The sequence below is a fragment of the Gavia stellata genome, chromosome 1 (assembly GCF_030936135.1).
Source record: "Gavia stellata isolate bGavSte3 chromosome 1, bGavSte3.hap2, whole genome shotgun sequence".
Lineage (NCBI taxonomy): Eukaryota > Metazoa > Chordata > Aves > Gaviiformes > Gaviidae > Gavia > Gavia stellata.
This window is the reverse complement of record NC_082594.1, coordinates 57,857,635-57,881,082: the sequence shown is the minus strand read 5'-3', so window position 1 is coordinate 57,881,082 and position 23,448 is coordinate 57,857,635. Positions and strand designations below refer to the sequence as shown.

The 23,448-nt window shown below is 42.1% G+C and overlaps 1 protein-coding gene across 1 annotated transcript in view; it reads right to left on the bottom strand.

Annotated features, from left to right (window-relative positions):
• The window catches only part of HS6ST3 (heparan sulfate 6-O-sulfotransferase 3), a 319,565-nt gene extending 300,656 nt beyond the window's left edge, over positions 1-18,909 (bottom strand). The window contains exon 1 of the mRNA XM_059823629.1: positions 18,350-18,909. Within this exon, the coding sequence (XP_059679612.1) occupies positions 18,350-18,909 (560 nt within the window). The remainder of the gene's footprint in view (positions 1-18,349) is intronic.
• Between the last annotated feature and the right edge of the window lie 4,539 nt (positions 18,910-23,448).

The following is a 23,448-nucleotide window of genomic DNA, read 5'->3' as shown; positions in this document are numbered from 1 at the left end:
AACTAGTAGTCAAAATCATCTGCTTTACATGAATGGATGGGGTTTTTTTTAATTCACTGTGTGAATTGCTCATTTGTCATCCTAGGGTTCAATTTCCTAAGACTGAATTTCACTCAGACTATCAAGTCTAACATTCTGGTTTCAGACACTTAAACTAAAGCCACATCACCAGCAATGCAAGAAAAACACCAACAGCAATAAAATAAGAAAAAAAGAGTTAAAGGTACAGCGGCAGGACAAACACTCAGATCAGAGAAGAAACTTTAATTTACAACCAGCACAAGCACCATTCTGCAAAGCCCCGTTCAGACCCCTGGCTTGCCACCATTGCTGCACAAGCAGTAGATAAAGCTAGTTAGTTTACAGCATGAACTTCTACACAACTTGCAGTTACATTCTTTGCAACACAGTCACATAAGCATCAACAGTAATTGAGAGCACTGTATTGTTGGAAAAGTGCATAGGCCATTAATCTGTTCTGAATCAAAAAAAGAAAAAGCCAAATCCCGCTAGTAGTTTTTCAATAAAAAGATACTGCTGCTGAACTTCTCATTGAAGAGATCCTTCTTCACACAGCAGTGCTTCAGCTCTAGAAGACCTAAACTTAAGTGTGCTACTAATGCAAAAGAAGTATATCATAATATCTAAGAATAAGCTTTTAGTTCTTCATTTGGAATCCTTCCACAAGACTGCGACCAGAAAAAGTTTGAGATCAGAAAAAATTATGCAAAGACAGGTATGTTTACCGGTTTTATCATCTGCAGCCTTTGAATTGAAAGAGGCAGCCCACTGAAAAGTGACACTGTACTTAAAAAGCATTTTCACGTGCACAGCTAACCAGCCCGCATCTCAGATAAGGGAAGAATTAATCTTCATTCAGGAACTGAAGCAATACCATGGATCATAGGGCCCATGTGTCTGCGGTGCCAGTAACTGGAGTGAGCAAGGATACTTATGTCAGTGTGCGATCACTAGTGAGTATCAAGCCAAACTAGTCAATGAGTAAGTTAAGTGACTGGGGAGCCAGGTATCAAAGCGGCCATAAGTCTAGGGTGTTTCTCTGTGAGGAAAACAACTGAAGGAGTCGGCTACTGGAGGGTCCAGGAGGTCCAGCTAGACCAACTGCTAGAGAGAACATACAGTCTGGTTGTCAACCAAGAGACATGTTTGTATGTACGTGTGTGTCTGAGACACAGGAGGAGTTGGCTACCAGAGGAGCCAGGAGGTTCAGGCCAACTACTCAAGAGACCATAAGGTCTGGGGGTCAACTGAGAAGTGTGTGTCTGTGTTGGTGTATGCAAGGGGGTCTGTAACAACAACTGGCACATGGCTATAGGCCTCAGGGGCTCACACACCCAGGTACCAGCAGCTGAGGAGACTGGGGATCCAGGGGCCAGCTCCTGGACAGACAGTGTCTAAGGCCAGCTACTGAAGGCATCCCTGTTGTGTGTATACATTTCCCACTAATGGACTTTGATCATGATCAATGAGAGAGGGGAACAGGATAAGGTTATTGGTACTATTTATGCTTCCATGAGTGCTGCACTGTCTGTCTGCATTGCCCTCTGTAACTGGCCATGGATATATTATATACATGTATTTATGCAGGTGCCTACTGGGAATACATACTCAGCCTTGCCATTGGTTGGACCTGGGGACATGGAGCTGTAGCACCCTTGCCTCCATGGAGCAACTGGAATTGGCAACCCCCAACAGACATACTGGCCCAGACCAAAAGTCCAGATCCTTGCTTCTGACAAGGAAGTGCTGATTAATAGGGAAATTAACCAACAAGGACAACATCTAGTATACCCTAAGTACTGATTCAACTTTCAAAAATTTGTGGCCTGGGGACTTCCCAAAATGGTGTATTTAAAAGCTGTTGACAGACTTCTTTATAGATGTACCATTTTCATTTGAACCCAGATTAACTTTTAGTATCCACAGTGGGAAGGCTCACCTCCTCTTATTTTGAACCTGGTATTTCCCCATTTATCTAACACTCCTTGGTTATCTGTTCCATGTGACCTACAGTTTACATAAAACAGTTCTAACTCCCCCAGCACCCAGTCTTTATCCTAGCCAGTCAAACCTGGCCCTTTAAAAAAAATGTTGACGCAGAAGCCATTCCTGCCTTTCTCTGAACATTAAGCATCAGATCAATAAAGTTAAGGTTAGGAGATCTCTGGCAAGGACATCTCCTAAGGTTAGGACATTTAGCTCAAACCCCTGCTCAAAAGTCAGTCTATCTAGAGCAGGTTGTTCTGTGCTTCGCCCAGAAGTTTTGACTAACACCAAGGATGGAGATGCCATAGTGTCTCTGAGCAACCTCTTCCAGCATTTGACCACTTCCATGGGAAAAGAGCTTTCCTTCTCACTGAGCTGAAATTTCCCATTTTCCAATGGGTGTTCATTTTCTCCTGTCCTATCACAGTATGCATCCAAAAAGAGTCTGGTTTGTTTGTTCAGTTAATACTGACCTTTAGGCAGCACTGGTATCACTGTCAGTTCTTGAGTGACACCACAAGTAATCAGCCACCAGCTGGATGTTGAACCACCCCTCACCCCAACTTGCAGCCCAATAGGCAGCTCACCATATTGCCCTGTCACCTAGTCCATGTCTCACCAGTGTGCCTCAAATAACACTGTGGGAGAGCACGGCAAAGTCCTTGCTAAGGTCAATGCAAACCACAACCACTGCTCTTTCTTTGTCTACACAGCCAGTCCACTCATCATGGAAGGTCAGGCATGGTTTGCCCCTCGTAGCTTTTTGCTAGCTGTTCCCAGTCCCCTTCTGACTCTTCACAAGGCTGGAAATGGCTTCCAGGGAAATTTGGTCAATCACCTTCCCACGGTGAAACCAACCAGCCTGTAGCTCCTTGAATCCTCCTTGTTGCGTTTCTTGAAGAGGAGTATATCATCTCAGAGCCCATACTGTACAAGTAAAACTAGGATAGTTTGTATGCATCACTATACATTTACCAACAAATCAAGCCAACTGTCATTTTAGCACTTACCTAAAAAAGTCTTCCTGCAAGTCCTCACAGTCGTTTTTTTCTTCACAATTCATAGTATCATTATCTCAGTATTCATCTTCTTTCCAGATGATATCCCCTTACCTTTATTTGTCAGCATTTTAGAAAATAAACAAACACATTAAAAATAAAACAGAGGAAGAACATTTCTCCACCCATGACATGACCTTTCTTCTCATTTGAGAGCAGCTTAGGTTCCCACAGAGCTTTCGATGGAAACACTTGTTGAATGCCCTTGACAACCCAAGCAGACTACAACCACCAGGTTTCCTTTGTGATCATGGTTTTTAACTCCTTTCCAGAATCCTACAAGATTATTCAGGCATGATTTCCTATTGCAAAAGCCACATGGACCTCCTACTGTGTTGTACTAGGTAACTATCCACTAATTCTATTCCCTGTAATAGTTTATCCTAGTTTTGCCACTGTAGATGTTAAGCTTACTGGTAAGTAGTAGAGGTCTTCAAAAATTACTTTCAAATTTTCCAAATACCAAATTTTAAGCAGGAGATCACAGCCACATTTAGTAGTTTGGTTTTTTAATTCTTGAGCTCCTTTAAATACCATCTGGTTCTGGCAACTGGCATGTTTAAACACCATCTGGTTTAAGCCTTTTTTTTTAAAAAAAAAAAAAACTTGTTCCATAACTGCTTCTACCAACACTTCAATCTGAAGAGAGATCCTTTGATACATCCTCCATAATGAAAGGTTCCAGATCAAAACTGCTTCAAAGCTCAAAGATAAACACAGATGCAAGAGGTAAAATAGTCTCTTTTTTCATAGAGCTTTATTTCCAATTAGAGGATAGAAGGAGAGATCATCTATTAGTCCTACACACTCTCTAACAGGCTTCTCGTTCCCAGCGTGTTTCAAAAAGATTCATTTTATACCTTCTGCAAATTGTTCCTCAAACATCTATCTTAGCCATACTGCATTGTTACCTTATCCTGCCAGAATTCATGAAACTTCGTACTTTGCTCTTGCAGACAAAACTTGACCTTCTAAAAAAATGGTGAAAACTGCTTTGTGTAACTACCTCTCTTACCCTGCTGTTTAGCTATGCCACACCAGTTTCTTTTTGGACTTACTATCTTTGATGGGTGCTTCCATTTTCTCCAAGACTTGCACATGGCGTCTTCAAGTAGTTCCCATGTCACTGGCAAGAATTTTACTGTTATAAATTGTCTTCAACATGCTTTTTCATTTTAAGTAGTTTTCTCTAAAAAACAAAACCCCCAAAGCAGGGGATTTTCAGAGGTAGAAGTGTTTGATCCTGTGAGAGATTTACACACATTTCCACAAAACAACTGTCTGACAGTTAACACTTTTAACCAGTTCCTGCACACAATGGTCAGAACCACATAAAAAACTGCTTCTCCAGCTTCAGGTTTACAGACCAACTACTCCATGAAATACTCACTAACTGTGTCTAGCAATTTAGTCTCCACATCAATCATTGCCGCAGCCACTGCCACTACCGTGCAGGCACCAGGCTGACCAGGGAGCAATACAACTAAGAGGCCACAAGAGAATGAAAGGGCTCCAAAGAAAAAGGGGAGGAGAACAACCACACAACAGTAGTGTGCATTTATACTACTTCTGTGCATTTATACACCACATTGCTCATGGAGCTCCAGGTCGTGGAATTAGACATTTATAATTTCTCATGAGCTACTGTTTCTCTTAATTTCTAACCTGTGACTGCAGAGAAAAAAATAGAATTCAGATACTAGATATGAATTCAAGAAGCAGAAAGCAAGCAAATCTCTATTAAAAATAACAAGAAAGCATAAGCTAACTCCTTAAAACTAGCTCTCAAAAATTTAAGAGAAATTAAAATTTGACTACTGAGATTGAGCAAGCCACTGCAAAGCTGAAACACCTGCTGAAAATTGACTTGATAGAGCTATGTGCATTCCTGTGTTTTGATGCAAACAGATGTTTATTTGGATCTCCTTGCTTATTGCTTCTATCATGAAATCACTTTTCCCTTTGTGTACCCCAGGAGTATCTCCCCCTCTACTTGTACCTAAATTCTCCTCTTTACTTCATATCCTTCTAGTCCCATCAAACCATCACCTTTTTTCCCCAGCTAAGTTACAGAAGCATTAGCAATCTTCCTTCTTTCCCTCTGTGGCAGGGGAACAAAGCCAGGACCTATCTACCTTCCTTCACCTGCTGTGAAGGACTCCCCTGCTCCCTGCCTCAGGATGAAACTGGTGGCTTACCCTGCAGAGCTGGGTTTCAGTACTGCCAACCAACAGCTGATGGTAAAAAGCACAAATTTTTTCTGCCAACTCTGTCAACACTAGTCTTAAATACCTTCTTCTCCAAGACATTCTAAAAGCAAAAGACTGAGGCATGTGCTACAGAGACAACTTGTGATTGTTTAATACTTTATCCTAGGAGAAACTGAATACATATCAAAGGGAAACAACTGTAAAAGCCCTCTGAGCAGCAGCTTGAGCGAGCAGATAGAAACACAGAGGAGTTAGACAGAAATGCATCTTTTCTGTCCCCTGTCTTTTTAGACAGAAATGCATCTTTTCTGTCCCCTGTCTTTTTAGGTAGGGGGAAGGAACAGTTCTTTTTTCTTATCAGTTTGTGTACTCCTAGGAACAGAGGGAAAATAAAGAATTTAAGACAGATTAAAGTAGTCAATTCTGTTAGTCCTTGCAAGGCCAAACAGCTAAAAAAAAAATCCAAAAGCCCCTTTGAAGCTCAGTAGGGCAGACAAGCTCATAGCCGAACAATTCAGGCCTGCAGCTTGCCAAACAAGCCAAGCAGCGATGAGCGCTACTCCAACCAGCTCATTCTGTACGCAAAACAAGCAGGTACAATGCAAAGAGGATGTGAATCACACAAGAACAACATATAAACAAAAGCACGAGAGCTGGCAAGATAGCAAGGACAGCGATGTGGCAGAATGGGCAACATCAGGCTCACAAGAAGGTATATCAAAAGTGTAGTATGCAACCTGGATAACACAAGAAATAGGAGGCATCTTTACAGAAAAAAAGAGAAAACATGATTGTGGAAGAGGAACTTCCCTTTTCCACACATCCTTTTAAGCTCTTCTGTTATCTATGCATATGGCACAAAGTGAAAATCCTCTAGTCTTATAGTACTAAATTTAGCTTGTTAAATGATTGATACGCAACTTGTAATTTTAAAATATCAATGCAACTACAATGACCTTCTTACTATGAATACTTCCTAATTCACTTGATTTTTATGTTTTGTTTGGGTTTATTTTCAGTATCTTCTTTGGAACTACCCAATAATGGACTGAAATACAAGTAGCAGAGCATGAAACAAGAATGATAAACATCAACCATTCTCACAGCTCTCCTAATCAAAGCTGCAGTTCTGTGTGGCCGCACTTAAGCTTCTCAGTCAATCTGTTTGTCAGATGCAGTCCATCAGTTTTACTATTACTCTATAGCAATGCCCAGCAGTCCTTTAGGTGCCTGCTACTGACCCATATCACAATGGGATTCTTTATCCTATTGTCAGTTATCTGGCAATTTAATCAAAAGCAAGAGAGATATACACTAATACGAAATAATCTGCAGAAGTCAGAGGCAGTGCTGCAAAACCCAACATACATTTACATCCTCATTGACCTGCCAGCTTTGTACAACAGATGCACAAGACTGGAGATCAAAACGAAGACTTTGCTGAAGAAGGTATTGTATTATAGGGGACCTGGGCTTTTTAGGAAAAGCTATTTTCAGTTACTCCCTTCATGTAGGCAGCTAAATTCTCTCTTTGGAGGAAGCCATTTCAATGGGCATTTTCAGGTTTTAAAATCTCGTCACAAAAGGCATGACCACTGTAACACAGTTGAGCTGAAGTTTGTGACACAAGTCTTTAAATGGGGACTTTAACATTTTTTTGTGAAGTGTAAGTTTAAGTAGTAAAAAATACATACACATACAAACTAATTATTTGAGATTTCTCCCCAGCAGCTTAATAAGTAGACTGATTAAAAGCTTTGAAGATCACATCTGAATTTTTCCTACTTACTGTGTTTAAGCATTTATAGTCCACTTACAAGAAATGTAAAGGTATAAACACCAGTTCTTTGCCTGTATAATTATTCTTCTTTTGTGGATTCTCTATTTGCCTACAGAAGATTTTATACAGAAGTTTTGAACCTTGCACAAAACATTCTTACCTATATTGAAAGTTCATTCCAATAACTCGATTTTGGAATAGGAAAAAGAAAGGCAAACAGTTACATTCTTTCATTGTAAACTCTGGGAAGTTATTTCATGTTAACACATGACAATTAAGGTTTTACACTATAATTTAGCTGTGAACAGTTTAATAAAGAAAGTTATCACTGTAGACAGAAGTCAAAGAGCTCTGAAGAACACTGTGCCATGTGAATATGGAAAACTATAAAAGTGTTAGCTTTCTGGATAAAAATAATTTGAATAGAAACGCTTGACTCAACATACCCTGAAACTATATAAATATTACAGAACACTAGGAGTCCAAGTATTAGCTACAACAAAAAAAGACAAGTATGTGACCACCTCTTCATTTATTGAATTGCTAGTCAAGTTCTATTTTATCTACTAAGCTCAGATTAATAAGAAAAAGTGGACCCTCCCTGGCACCAGAGGAGCATACCATCCCAGCCTTAAAAGAAATGTACAAAGGAACATATTTACAACACATGCTTGACTTGAGCTTTGCACCAGTTGTCATGGACATATAACACATTAAAAAAGTTATTGCTGGTAATAAGTTGTTTCCTTCGACAAACTAAAGTAATGCTCACAGTGAAAAAGTCATTGCATCTACCCCTCCTTTATTTATTTATTATCTGATTCTGTTCACGGAACAGGGAGTAGTTAAAATACCTACATCAGCATGCTGCAGCATCTTCTCCATTGTAACTTCTCTCCCTGTTGTCCATAAATAAAAAGCAAACCTCACGCTTACCTTCAAGAAGGATTCGAGGAGCTACAGGCTGGTCAGTCTCACCTCTGTCCCTGGGAAGGCAATTGAGCAAATTTTCCTGGAGCAGCTGATTTGTTTGCATTGACCTCAGCAAGGACTGTGACACACTCTTCCATAGTGTCACTTTAGCCACACTGGTGAGATATGGACTAGGTGACAGGGCTATATAGCAAGATGGCCTACTGAGTTGCAAGTGGGGATGAGGGGTGGTACAAAAATCCAGCTGGTGGCTGATTACTCGTGGTGTCACTCAAGAATTGACAGTGATGCCAATGCTGTTTAAAAGTCAATATTAGTGACCTGGATCATGGGACAGAGTCTGGTCTCAGCAGGTTCATGGACAACCCCAAATTGGAGACAGAGATTAATACTCCAGAGAGCAGTGCTTCTATTCAGAGCAACCTCAAGAGGCAAGAGAACTGTGCTGATGGGAACCTCATGAAGAGCAACCATGGCAAGTGGTTTAATATGAGTGGTGAGACACTGGAACATGTTCCCCAGAGAAGTTGTGGATGCCCCATCCCTGAAAGTGTTCAAGGCCAGGCTGGATGGGGCTTTGAGCAACCTGATCTAGTGGAGGGCATCCCTGCCCATAGCAGGGGATTGGAACTAGATGATCTTTAAGGTCCCTTCCAACTCAAATCATTCCATGATTCTGTGATCCTAAGTAAAAAAAAAAACTTGCACCTGAGGTGAAGTAAGAACACACAACAAGACAGGCTGGGCACTGAGCAGCTAGGACACAGCTCTGCAGAAAAGGATTTGGGGTTCCTGGTGGACACTGTTGAGTAACTGCCAACAACATGCCCTTTGCAAGTGAAGCAGGCTAACCAAGTATCAGGCTACACTAGCAGGAGCTAGCCAGCAGGCTGGTGGGAAGTGATTTCCCCTCACTCCCCCACTTAGCAATGGTGAGACGGCATATGGAGTGATGTGTCCAATTTTGGACTCACCAATAAAAGACAGATCTCAGTATAATGGCAACTGCCAGCAGAGGGCTGCCAAGATGATCTTGATGATGGCTGGGACATATGACACAAAGGAGTGGCCGAGTGACCTAGGTTTGTTCAGCCTGGGGACAAGGTGGCAAACAGGTAGACCTTATTACTCTGTTCAACTTTCATGTGGGAGTGTATGGAGAAGTTGTAACCAGACTCTTTTTGGATGCACAAAGCGATAAGACAGGCAGAAATGAATACAATTTGGAAAATGGAAAATTTCAGCTAAGTGAGAAGAAAAGCTCTTTTCCCATGAAAGTGGTCACAAAAATCAAAAATACCATTTTTTTCAAATTCTCATCCAAGGTCTAAAAATGTCAATGGAAAGAGCTTGCTGACTCAGATTTCCATTTGTAAGACTTTTGCACATTATGCTTTTAGATGTATGTTAAATGAAATTTTAGAGGTAGTAATGTAGGAAAAAGCTTCATGTTTTCTTTTCTTTAACAAGTAGTCTATTTCTAACGTGTTTTTTGAGGTGGCTTTTGTTTAAGTAGCAAATACATTTGTATCTCAGCGTTTGTGTATTTTTGCACTGTAAAGTAGCTACTTGCAATTTTTGACTTTATTTCCATGTGTCTTTGCACACAGGCTGTGGCTGAGAATGTGGGGGTAGGTGGAATAGCAACTGATGGTGTTTGCTTGAGGAACTCCTCAGAGTAAGAGGGGAAAGAAGAGAACCAGTGTAGGAATAAGCTGTGAGCCCAAAGTGTCTGGAAGACAGCAGAAGAGAGCAGGGAGCAGAAATAAAGCTACAGTCTTGCAAGGTGAAGGAAGGATCGAAATTATGCAGTTTGAAAGTTCATTTTTTCCAGATAAAACTTGGGTACCAAACAGCACCAGGAACCACATGGCCAGCCTTCTCATCAACATCAGGTTAATTCACAGAACTGGGAAGTATACTCTCAAGTCAATTATGAATACCACGGTTTGTTTCATCAGTCCTTCATTGTTTTGACTTTGGAAACTGAAGTTGCACCTGATCATTGCTTTCACCATCCCAGCATTATTCTTCATATGGAATTCAAACTTCCCCCACTACTAAGCCAGTATGTTTGGCATCTCTATCAGTTTGTAGACACTCAGAGCCACACTTCAACCTGCATTAATACACTTTCACAACTGACATATTAGAAGTGTTGCATTAATACAGTTATATGTCTGAAATCCACTTTACATCAACCATTTTCTAACAGATTACTAATTTTTAAAGAAAAGAAGGGGTTTAAGACATGAAGTTTAAACCATTAACTAAAAGCCAATCCCCCCCCAGGCTTTTTCTAAGATGACTAAGCTGCGGGCCAAACTCCAGAACTTTGTATAAGTATACATGAGGCCACCTGACAGTGAGCTTCATAGCAGAAACAAAGTCCTCAGAGCTTGAAGATAAAAGACCCTATCCTTACAAGAACCCATTTTATACTTTTTTAGTCAACATATATTGAGATCTCGAGCACTGATCATGCAACAAGTACTTCAAGAGTTATTCATTTTGCCACTCTAGAATTTGTTCTGAAAGAAAATCCATGCTATCTTGAACAAAATCCCAAAATAGTTCTGTTGTTAATTTTTTCCCCCTAAATTAGTAGTTGTTTCAAGGCTAATGGCAGTCCAAATTAGACCCTTAATTCGTATGATCAGCCTCCTACAGTGTTTGAAAACCTTTTTCAGCAATAACAGAACTTAAAAGAGACTTTAAGTTACCTTCTAAGGCAACAAGCAACATTAAGACATCCAGAGTAGTTTAGCACTAGAAGTGTGGGTTATAAATACTTCCAGAAAACAGGCAGCAAGTTGAATACAGTACTAAATACACTAAAGAATACAGGTTCCCTTGCTTTCATCTGGTCTCATTCTGCACAGAGAGCAAGAGTTTTGAGTTATTAGCTCAATTCACTACCATGACTGCACCAAACTCTGGGAGGAAATGCTTTACTCTTGCTGACTTAGAAGGCAGTGTATGAAAACTGCTAACACACCTGAAGGGAGAAATCATTCAGTCCAACCAGCTCTCTACACTTTCCATTGAGCTTCTTTGTGATCACTAGAGCTGAGCTGGCAGAGATTTTTCTTCTTCCTTCACAAAGCATTCTCAAAAAAAAATCAGGAGTAAGCTCACAATTTTATCCCTATTTTTGCCACTGGCTGGGTCTACAGTTTTAATATCTATCAGTGTAATGACATTAGACAGCAACTTTTCCCACTCACACGATAATTTTTCCCATTCCACCTCAAACCGATACATATCCCAAAGCTACGTAAGAATTTATTTTAATCAATATCCTATTCAAGAGGATTGGAAATTACTCTAAATTAAGCAGGTAGATAACAGAAATTAAAAAGCATTTTAATAACACGAGAGAGTTACAACAGCTGCTATGTCTTATAACACTGTACAGCCCTAGGGAATGCTACTCGCACTTTCACTCATTCCTCCCCCAGGGTTTCTCTGCCTGGCTCCTGCACAAAGAAGAGAATAGCTCCTTCATTTTAAAGAAAATCTTATTAGATGGCCTATTTTCCAGAATGCAGTATCAGAAGCAGCAAAACACCCACCCCAACATGATATAATAAGCCAGATTAAAAAGGAAGCAGCAAGGTCTGCATGAAAGGAGCAAGCAAATTTGCTTGAGTAAATCACTAAGTTCTCTTCCAGGCAACTAGAAGAACTGCTGCTCAGGTGATTATTTTCACAACATGCACCTCCCTATCAAAAAACTTAAGTTTCACAGTTATCTGTAAATTACAATGATGGGTGAATAAGAACAATCAATTCCTAACTGAATGCTGACCACTCTTTTATCAATAATAGCAATTAATAGTAAACATGAATTCCAGCCATTTTTGTAGTCCCCAGCAAGACAACCTGCTGAGGCTACTGCTGCAGCTTCAAAAGTCTGAAGATAAGACTTATCTTTGGGTCAAAAGTTTTCCAGAGCTGTAACAACCCCGAGGTTGAAAAGTTCTGTCCCCATCAATCATTTGTCTGCTACTCTGGGCAGGGGAAATCTCACAGGAGACAAGTACAATGCAAAAAGTAGTTAAGGAGTGTTGCTAGTTGTTGCCACAGTTTTAAGACAAGTTATCATCTTTAAACGCACAGAAGAAGAGACTAGCAGACAGCGTTACTGTCTCAGTCAAGCTGGATCAAATCAGTCTAATTTCCCTCTAAAATATAGTCATTGACTTTGAATAGGAGCAGTAGGAAGGAAATGCTTTTTTAAGAAGTATTAAGAAACATGACTTTAGACAACAGTTCCAATTAGTGTCATAAGCCAGAAAAAACACAGTCTAGAAAAAATATGATGTGGCAGGGGCAGAACTCCCTGGGAAAGCAATTCTGAGAGTTATATCATACAAAAGGTTTATTACAATGGGATTTAATTCTACTCAATGTTTGCATCAACAACATGGATGATGAATACAAAACACATTTATTAAAGACGCCAATGATGAAAAGCTAGGAAGGACAAAATTAAAATTTAAATCAACTTTACAAATCAAAGAAACTGACAGAAGAGGAATGAACTCCAGTGGGGACGAGCACAAAGCTCATCTAAAAAGACAATGGGAAATGTAAGCAGTAGTCTTTAAGAAAATGAATAGTGTCTAAATTCCAGGCTAAACTGTCAATATCAGGGAACTGCAAAATAGGCAAACATCACAGAAGTGTACAACCACAAGCACAACCTTCAGAACAAGCAAAGTAATCTCTTTTGCTCCACTTCGTACTACACTTACAAACGAAATACTGTACTCCCACTGAAGCACCACATTTCAAGAAAACAACTGACATGAATCTGAAGAACACCACAAAGAATGACCTACAATAAATACAAAATGAGCTGGATTTGGTTACATTTTAAGAAGAGAAGGTTGAAAGAGGACTTCCTAAGAACCAAAGTAGCTAGTAAGCTACTGCTGAGAAAAGGGGACCAATTTGTTCTCAGTTTCTCAAAAGACAGAAGATGCAATGGGCTTAAAATTGAAGTTAAGATTCACACTCAGCGCTGGGGGGAGACAACACCACTTTCCAATAGTAAGGACTATGAAACCATTGAGCAGATTACCAAGATTCTTTTAACTGTCTCCATTATTGGATGCTTTAAGGAAGGAAAAAGCACACTGTCAGCAGCAGGACCTCAGGAAAGTGTTTAATCCTGCTGTTCCTCACATTTATTAAAAAACCAAACTATATAGAGCTTACTGACTCTAACATTCATTTCAGTAGAAGACACCAAGGTATGGTGGAGAATTTGTGCTTTTTTCAGTTTAAACATTTGTGCCTATTATCTTCTCCCCACTACCTTTAGTGCAGTCTTAATTTTCAATTAATGCTCTTCTTACATTTTTATGATTATCATAGTTACCATGGCTGCAAAGAACAGAATCCATCTTACAGTCTGTTATTGCTAGAGCTTTAAAAGCACTCAATAGTCAAATACCGGACTGCATAAGAAGAAAAAGGAATCCTTCTAATAATTTCTATTCAACTCTCCCAATTCCAAGACCCATGGGTTTACTGCTGATTTATACTTCTGTAGAATAACAGAGCACACAGTAAGTTAAACAGACACGAGGAAATGAAGAGTATAATGGAAGCAAATTAATGAAAATCAATAGTTTCGAAGACTAAACTGCACTGATAATAAAGCTCATGGGGTTTACAGAATTAGACTGATTTCACTGTTTCGTAGACAACACTTTCAATGCAGTGTTCTTTCAAGTGGGTAGTTTAAAAAATTACCTTCCTAGTTTAATCAAACTTGTAATAAATAATAATGAATAAGTATTAATGATATTGCAGGCACACCAGCAAGGGATAACATGGGCCTTGCTTAGGACTTTACGGCCCCCTCTCAATCCCTCATACATGGAGTGGAGAGACAAAGCAAGCCCTACCTCACACACCAAGTTTTACCTGGCAACCTAACAGAGGCAGACAATCAGTTTGACAATGTCTCTGCAACATTAGATGCTGAATTCTTCTCATCTGGTTTTAGACATCAAGTCCTAATTAGCTATTCCAGGCTTCCCTAGTAATCAGTGAAAGGAAGAACTGTCCCTCCAGAAGACAATTCAGCAGTTCTCAGACACGTCCTAGACCATCCAAAGGTCTGCCTGTCTTATTCCGTTTCTCCCCACTGTTTACAGAGGCAGCCTAACATCACTCACTCAGGCTTGAGACTGACTCTTCCCTGGCATCCCAGGTTAGACATCTAACAACATTTCTCTTCCCTTCCTTTCCTCAAGCAACATTGGCTAAGGCTCCATAGTCTCAGCTTCTTGGCACCTCTGAAGGAAAGCCAAATTCCAGAGGTGGAGCTAAACACAAGCATCATCAACTTCAATGACTTCCAGTGAGGGCAGAGCAAATACACAAGGAAATAAGAGACTGTTCCTTAAAAAAAAAAAGATTGCGTGCCAGTCTCAGTTACTTTCTGTTGTAACAGCCGTTTTTGTAAGGCAGAGTAAATAGCTCAAGTTGTAGACACAAACGCACAGCAGTTAACTCTCCTGTCAAATCAAATGTATGGGGTGCTACGCTCCTGATGCGAGAACTATGTGAACCTAACTGCATCTTCATGGGAAAAGTCCCACTGCTTTAATTACACTAATTATTTGCAACATTGAGCTGAAAACTACACTAATAAGAATTTAATTTCAAATTGCATCAGCTGCATACCCTTCGCAATATCCTCACTATCCATACAGCAACTTTTACAAAAGCGAAAGCTATACATTAGTATGAAAAACTTATAGCCTGGCTCTGTAAACACTTAAGCAGGTATTTCAGCAGAACATCTCACATCCTGACAATTAAAACATATGCAAATGTTTGAGAAATGAAGTCTCACGTTGTTGGTTTGTTTTATTGTGGGGGTTTTTTTCCTCCTAAGTAATGGCATCCAAAAGAATAACATTGATTCTTAACAAAAAAGATAGTTCTATAACTTCACAATAGCATCCAACACATTGACAACAAGCAACTTTTCATACTGAAGTACCTAAGCTGGGACGAGGGCACAGGACACTTCATATCATTAAGTCACAGAAAGGTAAAGGTCCAGTGACATCAAAATCAGAGCTGGCACTTGGGCTTGAAAGAGTTCAAATTACTGGGGCACGGCAGCAACTTCTGCCCTGTGTTCCTTCTTGGGACTCAAGATCTTAAAAACACAAACATCAGAAATGGGAAAAGCTGAAAAAAGTCTCTCCAGAACCCTGACAAGATTTCAGAAGTAAAAGATCTTTAAACACACTGCCTGTGAAAGACAAAGAAGCCAGGGTGAGGTGAGGTAGTGCTTCACACCCCTCCTAAGACCCTTAGGACTATCATCCACTCCCTCCTTCCCCCACTACCTAGCCCCTTCCCCCATGAATTCTAATTATAGTTTCTTCACGAACTCTTCTAAAGACCAGCGTTAAAAGGTAGGACTTACTCTAACTTGCTCATAACAAAACAGAAAGAAAATACTTCCAAGAGCCTCTTAATTTTTACTTACATTACACTATTACCAGCCTTTCAAGAAGCAAATTTTCCAAATGCGGCTATTTGTACTCTAAATCCCTTATTCCCTCTATGTAGTAAAAGATAGGCTACACATATAGAGATCTGAAAGAACAGATTACATTAACACCTTGCTATGAGGAGAAAAAAAAATCCGAAATACACTTAACATCATCCTTACTGCATCAAATATATGGCACAGGAGATCAAACGCCTTGGTACCAAATGCATAATATGGTTTGTCCTGCTGCCCTCCTAGCCACAAAGAAAATTAATTGTCAGATATTTAACCAATTTAGCCTAATTTTCTGGTTCCATAGCTGGAAGGTAGAAGAGAAAAGTTGAGCTATTCCAGGAAGTCTAACGCCTCAAATACATTCAGAAGCTTTAAAGGATGACTTAAAAACAATCACTATGCTTTACTTTAGACTCATAAGCTAGTTTCTTGCTTATTTTAAGCATACATTCTCCTCATTCTCAATTCTCTGTTCAGACATTAAAAAAAGATTTAGATGAATGCCTTTAATAGTACAGTCCCCCAGCAAAGTATTTTAGGCTTGATTCCAACTTTACCAGGAGCAAAGACATTCACAGCAGAGTCAATCTGTACTTCGGGGTTATCTGATTCATTTGACAGCTCCTTGAAAAACTGAAGTGAAGCTATATGATTATAAAGAGAAAACAAAGGGAAAAATGAAAAGGTGTCTGCCCAGCACAGGATATAATACAAGAAGGAACGAGTATTAGAACGATGCAAAAAATCATTATTCACAGCACTTTCCTCACGTAAGTATGAATCAAGAAGTGCAATGTCACACTAACCAAGTAATTCACTAACTAAACAAAAAAATTAAGAAAACACTATTCAGCTGTAATGGTGAAATGTCACTACATGTGTTTCTTCAATCAAAATAATTACCAATTATCCACCAAATAATCACTATGACATGCTTTATAATTCAACTCAAAGTTTTAAATTTACTTAATATAATCATGGTTTTTTATTTAGGAGTACCAAAGCCACTACTCCAACTTTACTGCCTGTTTGTAGTCTTTGCAATTCATTTTAACACTCAGTTATTTACCTACTAATATTCTTCATGAGAGAGGAAAAGAGGACACCAATGGCAGATCATGCATTTTCATACATTTCTACAAGTCTTACTCTTCCTCCTCCCCTCCTTGGTTTACAAGTTTCTTGAATATTCCTTAAAGCTATTCAGTTACCACCAAGCTATGTTGTCCTTGAAGGCATGCACAGTATTCCTCTTCCACTAGCACACAAATCTTTACACTTTATCTTCAGCTAAAGATTTTTCACAAAATTGCACGAATAACCTTAACAGTATCCTGCAAGCCCAGGATACTGGGCTGTCTGTCCAAGTCCACAACCATCAACAATAAATTCGAATTATCCTAGCTGGAGTCATGCCAAATGTTACTAGCTTTGCGCTGTGGGAGGGCCTTTGATGTTCACATCAAATAATCTTCCAATTGTTTAACAACAACAATAGTCGACTCCATTATCTTGATGACTAGGCCCTGTGAAAATTAGTCCATGTCATGGACTGTACATGTTTTTAAATGACAAGACACAAAACAATATGTGACAGAAAATTTAAAGTTTGCAGACTCATAAAATTAAGATGGATAGCAAAATGAAAGAACCTAAGTTATCTGGAAAACTATATAACTAAACAAAAGGTATTTTTCCTAAACATTTTATATACGTTGAAGTTATAATCACTACAGCGCAAAGGTTTAAGGAAGAATTCAGCTCGTAACTTCTTACAACACATGTTCAATATCTATCATGCAAATAAAGATAGGATCTAACATTAGCCTGAAAATCTGGTTTAATGGTAAATAAATCAGAACAAAGCCCAAAACTTACTGAATTCACCTACAGCTATCCCATATTGAGAGAGATTAACCATCTGACAATTTTTCCATTTTAAAAAATGGAAAGACCTTTTGCAAGACCCAACAAAAGCGCAATACAAGATACCAGGCAAAGAGACAGCATGCATCCAAAATTCTTAAGTTTTCCACTGTCCTCAGATCATCCAAAAAACATTAACACTGCAATTTTGCTAGTACTGCATTTCCTGCACAGAGCTTGGCACACATCGTCTCCTGACTTTCAGCTCGCACATATAGCAAGCAATTGGTACACCACGTGAAGCAGAGAACTAGTCTATCTGCCAACATGAAACGAAAACAAGAGTTTAAGGGCTTATGGATATTCCAAACTCCACCAGTTACACCATTCAGCAGCTGCAGCCATACACTGGATTCTGCAGAGGCACTCTTCTTACGGAGAAGAGCATCGTGTTTTGTTAAAAACAAGTTTCAAAAGGACAAATAGATAGGAGAAACTTGCATAAAAACGGGTAAGTTTAGTTTCTCTCGCCCCAACCTGCACAAAAGGCAGCTGCATACGCGCTACGTAGAATCAGCACAAATTTGCGGCGAAGCAAAATGCATTACAGGTAGGGTAGGGTAATGCATTAGAGGTAACAAACAGGGAGGGGAACAGCCCAAAGTAGAACCTCCTCTGGGAGATAAGCCTTCTTCTCTTTCCGTTTGCTTCTTAATGACGACGGCAGCGGAAAATTCTTGCCAAAGCGAGCAAGGTGAGCGGGACCCACTTACAGGGAGCCTTCCGACCGCGCTGGTAAAGGCGGGATCAGACTTGGAGCGAGGGGCAGTCAGGCCCCAGGCGCGAGACCTTGGGGCGCGCGGCGGCCGCCCCGGGCGGCCTTCCCCGCCCCCTCCCGCCTCCCCGGGGCGGCGGGCGGCAGCCGCCCTCCCCCGCGGCCGGCACTGACCTGAGGGTGCGGTTGCCGGCGCAGCCCCGGCGCTCCATGGCGGCGGGCACGCAGCTGGTGAGCTCGGTCCAGTCGGCGTGCAGCCCGCAGCTCCAGCCGGTGGAGAAGCGGGAGAAGAGCCAGGTGTCCTTGTCGCCGCCCGGGCGGTGGCAGGCGCACTTCTTCTGCCCGGCCCGGCAGTAGCAGGGCTGCTCCAGGCGGATGTTGCGCACCAGGTGCCGCCCGAAGGTAGTGCCGCCCGTCTTCTGGATGTGGAGGAAGACGATCACGTCGCGGCCCCGCATGTCGAACCGCACCCGCCGGCACAACTCCCCCCGCGCGAACGGGAACTTGGCCACCAGCCGCGGCAGCGACGCCTCCGCCGCCGCCTCCTCCTCCGCGGCGCCCGCCGCCGCCTCCTCCCGCTCCGCCGGGCCCCCCGCGCGGCGGGCGGCGGAGGCCGGCGGGCGGCGGGGGCAGGCGGCGCCGGGGCAGGCGGGCGACACGTACTGGTAGACGATGAGCAAGAAGAGCAGCGCCAGCAGCGGCGGCAGCAGCCACCTGTTGAAGCGCTCGTCCATGGCGACGCGCGGGTGCAGCGCGGCGCGGGCTCAGGCGCTGCCGGGCGCTGACAGGGCGGCCGCCCCGGTCGGATCCCGCAGCCGAGGGGCGCCCGGCTCGCTTCCCGACGGCATGGTTGGTCCTCGCAGGCGGCCGCGGCTCGCTCCGCTCAGCTCAGCTCAGCCCAGCCCAGCCCAGCGCGCCGCGCTCCAGCCCGCCCGAGGCGGCCATCCCGCGCCCGCTCCCCGCGGCTGAGGCGAAGGGGAGCCGCCCGTCGAGCAGGAGCCTCCGTGGCGGGAGCGCCTCGCGCCGTCCCCGGCACGCGCTGCCGAGCGGCAGCGGCACCAGCTCCGGAATCCGCTCCGCCGGCAACTCTCCAGCCCAAACACACCGCTCGGCCCCCCGCGGGGCGGGGCGGCCCCGCCCGCCAGCCAATCGGGGCAAAGCCGGCCTCCTGAGCAGCCAATAGGCGGGCCTAGCGCGCCGGCTCTATCGCCAATGAGAGCGGGCGGCGAGTAAAGCGGGGTGGTGGGAGTCGCTCCTCGCTCCCCTCCAGGTATCGAACGGAGACCGATAGCGCGCGGGTGGGGGGGGGAGGCGGAGGCAGCCAATGAGGCGGCGGGGGCGGAGCGGAAGGCAGCCAATGAGGTTGACAAGGGGGCTCCGCCAGGTGAGCGGCGCTCCTGCGGCCGCTGGCGGGAAGCGGCGCGAGGTGGGCTGGCAGGGCGGCGGGCCGGCCCCAGCACGCGCCCGCTGCCCCGCGCGCGCGGCCGGTGTGGCACTGCTGCCGCCCCGCCGCCGGGACCGCGAGACGGAAATAAACAACATGATTTCTTGTCTTTTGAACTCCTTAGTATCCCGTTACCTTTGCGTGGCGGGCGGGGCGGTCGCAAATACCGTTCGCGGTTTCAAGCCAGTGTTCATCACCCCGGTGTTTATTTCGTGTAGGTAGGTCGGAACACGCTGCTTACTACACAGATGGACTAATTGTAGATGAAATGATCTGCAGTGCTGCTGGTTCTGGGGGTCGTTGAAGTCTTCGGAGCAGAAAGTCGCAAATACCGAACTGACTTTGAGGAAAACCTTACACCGCCCCTCCCCCCCCCCGGGGCAGTACCTACTTTATCAGAGTTTGAAAAGTTAACTCCTCAAAAGCCCCTTCACATACCTGCAAGAGCTCCCAGACTGAGACGACGTCGTTTTCCCTGTTTAATAGACATTTAAATGCCTAGCGTACAGGCCGCACCTCGCCGAGAAGTGTTTTGTCAAGCACTGTTGTGCCTGCAGTGAATTCTCCCTATTTTTACAAGTCTGTTACAAAGGCTTCATATCCAAATACAAGCCTTGTACAGCTCCCGGATTATAATACATTAATATGCAAAGCATTTCGTGTTAGAACTGATTGCACATCTCAGTTACTTAATTACAGAATGTCTTTATTTACTGAGGGATTAATTAGATCTTTGACAGCACTAAAGCAACTTTTCTTGCTCAACTCTAAAGACAACTTCACCTCTGGAAGGCTGAGAAGAGTCGTGTCTTCCTGTGGGCCATTTAACTTTAAAACTTAAAAAAATAGCTATACCAATGTCTTCTAAGCTGAAGATTTTTCTACAGAAAGTAAGAGTATTGGGACTCTTGAAAGACAGTATCAGCTTCCATTAAATCTTGCCAGAAATAATAGAAATTACCAGAAAATTATCTAAACGAAAGCAGTTACAACTCTAAACGTTGTGAGATGTTCCAAAAGTTGCTACCACAAGAACAAGGGCATACACCACCCGACTTCGAACACACAAACATACCGCGCGCACACACACACACGTTTCCAGGGTCCCACCACCCTGTTAAGGTATTACGCTGGTAAAAGTCTTAAGAGTAGCAGATTCTTGAGTCTTGCCAAGACATCAAAAGAGATGCACTTTTATCTTCAGTGAAATTTTGTAAGGAGAACGCCGCAGGTTACCTGGTGAAATTCACCCTCGTACAACCATGCACCACGGTACTGAAAGCCCAGTCCCTCCATCCTCTGGCAAAAGAAAATGCAATCTGGTGTCAAATGAACCTGTGCAGGATTTTCATCTGGTAGCACTTCATGTTCTCTCTATAGAGGTCCACGTTACTGTGCAAGGCCCTGTGGGATTAAGCTTTAATAAAATGGGTTGGATTCTTTAGAAGTCAATGGCTGTAACTCATTAGCACCAATGAAGCGATGGTAAGGGTCATTTTGAACACAGTCGTGTTTCCATCGATTTAACGGGAACACGACTGGGTTCAAAATGAAGCCCTATAAATTGCAAACTCTGTTCAATCCCAACATTTTCCCTTTCAAATATAACTCATCTGTAAATCTCCAATGAGGGTTTAACCACAAGGAAAATCCAAAGCCAGTTACAAGCTAGTTTTGCAATACTCTTACAAAATGAGTATAGTTTCTATGGATTTCAAAATAAACCAATTACAAATAAGACTTAGGATTCTCTTATTTCTACCATAGTAATTCTCCAAGATCCTATGCTGTCAGTGTATAGCTCAGAGTTCAACAAGTGTTCAAAGAAAACAATCCCGAAATTACCTAATCCTTGTAACAATTTCAGGCAGAATACTTTCACCTGTTAAAATTTATGTGCCAGCTCTACTGTCATTTCTACCAGAGATGTGCTGACATGTGAAAATGTGCACACAAAATTATTTTAAAGTTCCAACACATTATGTCCTTTCTCCTTGCCCCTTCCAAGGTAACACACAACACATTTTCCGAGTTGCTAAAAATAAAAATTGGCATACTTACCATTTGTTTTAAAGGTCAATACAATATTTGATAATCTGAAGCAATGGGCATGTGGAACAGTGTCAGTGCCAACATCAAGGTTTGTACAAAACGCATGAGTAAGCAAATGATATTATGAAGGAAAGGTATAAAACATATGATTTCATTTAGCAATTACCTGTCTGACAAGGTTAACATCTAATAGCTCTGTTAATGTAAAATTAAAGTGACACCTACCTCACACTGGTTTCTTTAAATTATTTATCATCACTTGACCTAAGCTGTTTCAACACTTGTGGCCAGCTGAGATTTCCAATAAACCAATTTTTCATCGTACAGCAAGTCCCAGGTGCCTCCCTTATCACAAGGATAAAAACTGTTAAATTAATAAACTCAAGCTAACTTCAGCCATTTCTCTGGGATTAATTTGTTCAAAGGCTTCTAGTATAAACCTCCATTATTTTTGTCAGATTAAATTTTAATATGTGCTCTTACTGAACCTTCTATTTCAATGGGACACTGAGTGCTGTATTCTTCCTTTTAAAGCAATTTAGGCATTATACTGTCACCAGTCCATCATCTCGTAGAGTTGCAATTCATTATGAGGCTTGTTAATTTTCACTTCTCCTGCTTACCATTCTTTTTCTGGATGTAGTAACTTTATTAAACGTACAGTCCCCTTCTATTTCCTTTAGTCAGAACACAGACAATATAGAAACAATGTTTTCAATCAATGTCCCATATGTGCCAGTCCATAAGCAGTGGCTTCTGCAAGTCATTCCTTACACATCACTGTGTGTTTTCCTTATGAGAGAAAGGATCAGCTATATTCTGCTTTGAATATTCATAATTCCACCTGTGTAAGACACTGACCTAGAACAACTGGAGCATCTTAAATCACTTCTAGCATTCCACTAATTTTTCTTTTGTTTAAAACCATATAACTGCTCATAGAAATATTACAATATTATTATTTTTTTAGTTAGAGTTGTTGGGAAGATAGTTTCCCGAAAAAGGAACGTTTCTGAAAACTTTGAGCTAGATTTTTTAGACCAATGCCAAAACTAGATATTTATAGGTAGATCTCCTTTCTACGACATAATCTCAGTCATCTTTTGCTCTTGCACCATTGCAGCCAGTCCTTAGACTCACGGTGTGTAACAAATGAACGACCACCTTGGATCATTCCTGGGCTTTGCAAAGTGGACATCTAGCAGAGTAAAGAATGAGAAAATGCTCTAACCATGTATGGGCATTGGGCATGTGCCAACCAGCACTCTCCCAAACTACTCCTGGACATAGTTTGGGAGTCAAACCATTCCAGAAATCATTTCCAAGCAGCACTCAAGTCACTGAGATTACAGCTTCAACACAGGTCAGACTACGTCATGCTATTTGGCCTCAGTAACCAATACAGTTCCTGAACTTGTTTCATTTACTTACGTAGACAACGCCACTGAGCATTTGCAGCTTTTAATTTAAGGAAGGAAAATCTGTGTTCTCTCTTGCCTTTTGTACCGTGGCATAGGCAACTAACCTCACAAAACTCAGGCTGACGTTCCAGGATGTTAGCTAGCAAAGAAAATCTCTGTCATGTAGGACCACGTATGGGGCTTACTGCAGTCCACTGCCTAGAGAATGGGGTGGCACTAGGGACAAGCAATGGTAAGCCTTGCTGGTATCCAGCTATAATCAGGACTGTAACAAGGAGGACGCAAAGCGTGACCAGTGGCTGCAAATTGGCCACAGAGCCTATGGCTGCTGTTGGCGTTCAAAAGACATATGCAGC